The sequence below is a fragment of the Typha angustifolia genome, chromosome 8 (assembly GCF_048772165.1).
Source record: "Typha angustifolia cultivar Huaian chromosome 8, ASM4877216v1, whole genome shotgun sequence".
Classification (NCBI taxonomy): Eukaryota; Viridiplantae; Streptophyta; class Magnoliopsida; order Poales; family Typhaceae; genus Typha; species Typha angustifolia.
Genome location: NC_133246.1, coordinates 2882263 through 2888170, shown reverse-complemented (window position 1 = coordinate 2888170; position 5908 = coordinate 2882263). Strand labels below are relative to the sequence as shown.

Here is a 5908-nt window from a genome sequence, read left to right as displayed (position 1 = left end):
CACCCATTACGGGAAAAAAAAAATTAAACAAGAAAAAGAACCGTTTCCTTCCGGTTAAAGTAAGTTGGGTGCGGGGGGTGGGCGTAAATTGTTATGCAATCAGGGGTATTATTGAACTAATCCCGAGCGGAGGGTGGGGCCCGCCTCGTACGGACGTTGTGAACTTGTGTTTGTGTCCGTACTAATATCACGCTAAGATTTCGACACGTAACTTCCGGAGAAGAGGCACTTCTTGGGGGCCGGTTCCTCGTCCAATGGGATTCCAAGGAAGGACCTACGACACGTGGTCCCACAGTCCCACTTCTGTTCATGTTAAATCTCTCTCTCTCTCTCTCTCTCTCTCTCTCTCTCTCTCTCTCTCTCCTCCACAAAACGTTTAAAACCTTCTATTGGCTTAACGGACCGGGAGGCATTACCTCCAATTGGGGGGGGGGGGCCCATCGACGGTTTCCGTGAGCTTTGGGTTTTTACGCCGACTCCCCCCACACGAGTTTGTCGGGTAGTAAGACTTTTCTTCTCCTTTCTTTTTCTCTCTAATTAATTTTTTTTTTCAAATTACCACCTAATTTTAACTCGTGCAAAGATTTGCGCATCACCTGGAAAATGTTATCTAATTAGTCTTCACAATTTCCCCATATATTTCATTTTTGTCTTTATTAATTTTTAACCAATCTTTCATACGTTACACTTTTACTTTTACTTATACTTAATACGACATTTTAATTATAAGTTAATAGTATAAAAGAAATTAGAATGTGCTTGTAGTACCATTCTATTCGTAAGATTCCTTTTTTCAAGATTAAGATTGTGTTAATCTACCGATAATACTGACAGTTGTGAGAAAAATGCACATTTTATTATCCTTCCTTTTTTTCCTACCCAAGTTGCATGCAACAAACTCATCATTGGGGGAGCGCTTTCGGTGATAAGACCAAAAGACAGATAATTAAATTTTCTTTTAAATTTTTACTAAAACCACCTTGCATTTTCTTTTTATTACTATTCACGTCCCATTCTGAGTTAATCTTAATTTAACGGCAACCTATAGAACATAAAAAATTCCACAAATATCTTAAATAAATATTCAGATCCTATATCTGAGTATCACTTCAAGTTAAGGGGTAAGGTCATTTTATGTGTATAAAATTAAATTATTTTTAAGAAAAGTAATATCAACCTATTTTCTAGGCATAATAAAGTAATAAAAATGATAATAAAAATAAAATTTACTGCATTTCTTATAAGTCAAGGATTGCGATTGTGGTGTGACCGGCGTGGATCCGGTCTTCCTATTTTATACCCAAATTGGTGGTTGGTTGAGGTATCCTTCCACTTCTTATCAGGGGGACCACCGGCACCTGTCGGCAATCGAGGTGGGCAATTCCTCCTCCTCCGTCATGGACAATGATTTGGACCACCGGCACAGTAGAGAGACTTCAAGTTTTCAACTTATATAAACAGTGGAGAATCTGATGCCAAATGAGTGGTGGTGAATATTTTGGGCTTCTCACTTGGATGTCAAAAGGTACTCCTCCATTTGATTTAGTGTTTCTTTGTTAGAGAATTCCCATAAGCTGCTGCTACTTGACTACTTGTTAGTGTGTGTGTGCCAATCTTCTTCTATCCGTATACCTTTTTTTGATACTTTTTCCATCCTAACCCCCTTAAGTTATTTATTTATTTTTAACTATTAGCTAATAGAATGAGAGAATTACGGCCTTCTCCTTGTTAACGTATAGGAATATTACTTTTGTTAATATTTATTTTCACTTTTACCCTCAATAATGGACCTCCGTCTTTTGCTTTTAGTATTGAAAACCCGCCGTCGGTTAAACGCAACCTAATATTCATTAACTTAACGACGTAAAAAAAGAGGAATGTTTCTTTCAAACAACTACCTTTAAAATTTATAATTATGCACCATTATCCTACTTATGCCCCCACTAGTTACAGCAGATACTGTTGGCTACATATATTAATTACTAGCTCAAAGATATTAATAAGCAGAAATAATTACAATGAAACTAATTATTATTTATTTTTATATACACCTTCTCATTTTGTTAAAGTACACATTAACAAAAAAAAATTCAATAATATTTTTTTCCCTTTAAAACAAGGATAAAATTAGTCTGACACTCATATATCATTTTTTTAAAATAAAATAAATATATAATTAATAAAAAGTGCATTTTGAAGGTTAAACTATTGAAGGTTTTCCATAGTTTAAGGTACCTAGATATAATTATTTTTAATTATTAAATAAGTATTCTAATTTATATAAAGTGTTAGATGGTAATATATGCAAAATTAAGATGCTAATTGTTAATTTCTCAAAAGAAATCGAATAACACGACTTATAAAAAATAAAAATAAAAATCTTCGGCTCTCCCCCAACGCGTCTCACGAAAAAGCTTCGGAGATCAAAGAGAGGTGAAGAAGAAAGGAAAGAAGGCGCCATGTCCGGAGGCATCGCTCGTGGTCGTCTAGCCGAGGAGCGAAAGGCCTGGCGCAAGAATCACCCCCACGTCCGTACTGTTCCTCCTCTCCTCCTCCTCCTCCTCCTGCACCTCTTTTTTAATTCCTTCTCTTAACTCGGTCTTTGCTCCTCCGCTAGGGTTTCGTGGCGAAGCCGGAGACGTTGCCCGATGGATCCGTGAATCTGATGATCTGGCACTGCACCATACCCGGTAAGCAAGCGGTAAGTCTTTGATCCCTACTCCCTTGCTCAGCTGGTTGTTTTGTTCTTCCCCTCGATTCGGGATTTGGGGAATCTTGAGGTGTGAGTGGATTTTGGTTTTACAGTTTATGGATAGGATTGGTTTGAGTTGTTTAACCTAATGGGGCATGTGAGTATCTTATCTCCATTCAAATTGCGAAATCGCGTAATCTATTTCGTCGTTATGATCACTTAGGAACTCGAAATAAGATTAAGCAGAAGCAACTGTGATACCCTTATGAGCATAATGGAAGCAGAGCCAAAGCCCTAACACTCAGATGGAGTAATTACAACGGAGAAGTTACTTGTTAACTTGTCTTTACTCTGATTTCAACAGACGTTGCTGTGAAACATAAGAATGGAAGAACCTTTTGCTCTTGAATTTATGCACCTACTGTTTATCGGTCATAATGACGAATTGTCAAGTGATGGGGATAAACTTTGTAGTGATCCTGATCTTACTCCGAAGCAAACAGGATGCATGGTGGAGTCCTGGATAAGGGTGAATAGATTAATGTACAAAAGAAAGAAGAAAAAGGCAGGCTGAAAAGTGGAGAACACGATGTGACTTGTGAAATCCACCATAAAGGAGCATCAATTACTCATCATATGTTCAATTGTTTATGACCAAAGAGATTTTTTTCAATTTTCATGTATTAATATGGCTATGTAGTTTCCTGGTAAAATTACCCTATGTTAGTTCAAGTTCAGATCCTAGATCGAAATAATTACTTCTAAGAAAAAAATATTGTTTAAAGGTCATAAACTACTGCTAAATGTCTTGACAATTGTTTTACATTTAAGTTAGTAAATTCTGACAAAGAACTGGGAAATCTCGTTTTTCTACCTTTTCAGCTTGTATATGGTAACTGAAATCTGGTATTTCTTCAAAAAAAAAGAAAAAGAAAAAAGTTATCCACTCCATAAGATGCTGGTCTCGTGCTTGATGCAAATATATGAGTGTTGAATTTGAGAGGTCTTTGATTTCCTATTTTCAGACTTCCTCTTTTTCATATAACTCCTTGAGTTGCAATTCTTTCTTTTCTTGTAACCTGCTTATTGTACAAACTGATTTTTTTTTCCTGTTCAAAATTGTTTGGGTACTCTTGTTGAAACTTTGTTTTATGAATTTGTATGACTAAAACACTTGAATTTGTATCTTCCATAACTGCTTCTCATTTCTACCTTAATTCGAGCTTGTGAATCACATCCTTACGATATGTATATAGCAGTAATATCAATAACACCACATGGAGTATTTATTATTTTATTCTTTTCCAAATGCAACAAGCAGGGCTTTAGTACTGTAATACTTTTGCTGTTGTTCAACCAAGTCACTGGGTATGAAGATTGAAGATGTTTGGGCTCAGTATTCAATTTTAGCTTTGCAATTCTTTTTTTTGGATACATGACTACATGCTACCTTTTTCATTAGGAAAAGAGAATCCTAGTGCACAGAGTTTCCTGCCAATGTGAGGCCTAGGGAGAGCAAATCATAGATGAAAATTCCTTTTTTCTGCAGACTGATTTAAGGAATTGAAACTTGGAAAGACAAATGATATTTTAATTTATTAACATCATAGACCAGTATTTTTGAAGTCCTTATCACATTATGTAGAGTAAATATGGACCCATCTCATTGGAAATGATCAATAACTTTTGAACTGCTACAAACCAGAAACCATGAGATTCCTTCTGTTGGTTATGCATCAAGTCTATCCGAGAGATGGACTATTCTAGCTCTCTGTTGATTGCATTCAAGTTTGTCTGGTTGGTGATGATCCTAATCTCAACTTATATGTAATAAGTGTGGGAGATTAAGGTTAAAAGTATATTTGGATGAAGAGAAGGTATGATAACTTAAACCAGTAGAGGATGTTCCTAGTGGATATCTATGATGGCAAGGATGTGTAGCTGACGTAGAATTCTACCGACAGGTGAGACTTAAAGGGTTGATTCATAGGTTATTTTTGAGGTGAGCTAATTGAGAAATCATTTAATACCCATTTGTCTGATTTTTATCCAATTCGGAAACTGCCTTTTCTATCCTCATATTGTTTTGAATTTTCAATGAGTGCAACCCAATCTGTATCAGATCCTTATTTATTATTTGATATAAGTTTCTGACCAAATCATGTTACCGGTCATTCTGGTTTTCTTTTTGGTCCTGTTTCCTATGTTCTTTTACTCCATAAGGCTCGATGGCTTGATGTATTCTTCCACTTTTCTGCAAACAAATCTGGTATTTAATGATAAAATTATGGAGCCATGATATGGAGGCATGAAAATACTTCAAACTTGATACTGCAGACTGACTGGGAAGGCGGTTATTTTCCTCTTACGCTTCATTTCAGTGAGGACTACCCAAGTAAACCTCCTAAATGCAAGTTCCCTCAAGGTTTCTTCCATCCAAATGTCTACCCTTCTGGGACAGTATGCCTGTCAATTCTTAATGAGGATAGTGTAAGTTTGATGAATTACCCATTGTGCAGACTTCATAATAGTGCTTAGTTTTGCTGCTGTAATATTCTTGTTAATTGTTTAATTGTCAGGGATGGAGGCCAGCAATTACTGTAAAGCAGATTCTGGTGGGCATACAAGACTTACTTGATCAGCCAAATCCTGCTGATCCTGCTCAGACTGATGGATATCACCTCTTTATCCAGGTTCGTTATTAAAAGTTCTTTGTTATACTTAATTTCGATCTTATTCTTAGAGCACATTGATATCGCAATAAGCTATGAAATTTGCAGGATCCAACGGAGTATAAGAAACGGGTCCGACAGCAGGCTAAACAGTACCCCCCACTTGTGTAAATCCAGTTGCTTTAGTAAGAACTTTGATGCTGCCTTTTGGTTGTGTGTGTGCTTGACTGGAATTTTCTGGAAATTTGGTTACAATTATTTCCTGGTTGTGACTCGGAAACCCTTTTGGGTGAGCACCTACTTGCAGTGTGGTTCCTGTGATTGTTCATAGGATCTATTTATGTTCGTAATCTTGGGATTTGACACTGTTATACGACGCTCTTAGTGCATCTTTGGTGAAGTGTCGACTAAAAAGATCGTTTAGTATTTATTTTTTCTTGCACATTGTGGGGGCCAAAGGAAAATTACTTTCAAAATTGGGATACCTCATATTTCTTTTCACAGAATTCGGTGCAGAGATCTTAGAATAAAGATGCCCAGCTGA

General features: G+C 36.5%; 1 protein-coding gene across 1 annotated transcript; it reads left to right on the top strand.

The window, feature by feature from the left end:
- Positions 1-2368: 2368 nt before the first annotated feature.
- On the top strand, positions 2369-5778 carry LOC140766107 (SUMO-conjugating enzyme SCE1-like). The gene is made up of 5 exons (XM_073105533.1): positions 2369-2528; positions 2618-2701; positions 5030-5182; positions 5272-5385; positions 5473-5778. The coding sequence occupies exons 1-5, from the start codon at positions 2460-2462 to the stop codon at positions 5533-5535; spliced, it is 483 nt and encodes a 160-aa protein (XP_072961634.1). The 5' UTR covers positions 2369-2459; the 3' UTR covers positions 5536-5778.
- Positions 5779-5908: the final 130 nt, after the last annotated feature.

Coding starts and splice junctions, on each gene's coding strand:
- LOC140766107 (XM_073105533.1), top strand. CDS start 2,460: ATGTCCGGAGGCATCGCTCGTGGTCGTCTAGCCGAGGAGCGAAAGGCC. Junction 2,702..5,029: donor CCATACCCGGTAAGCAAGCG/GTAAGTCTTTGA, acceptor TTGATACTGCAG/ACTGACTGGGAAGGCGGTTA. Junction 5,386..5,472: donor GATATCACCTCTTTATCCAG/GTTCGTTATTAA, acceptor TGAAATTTGCAG/GATCCAACGGAGTATAAGAA.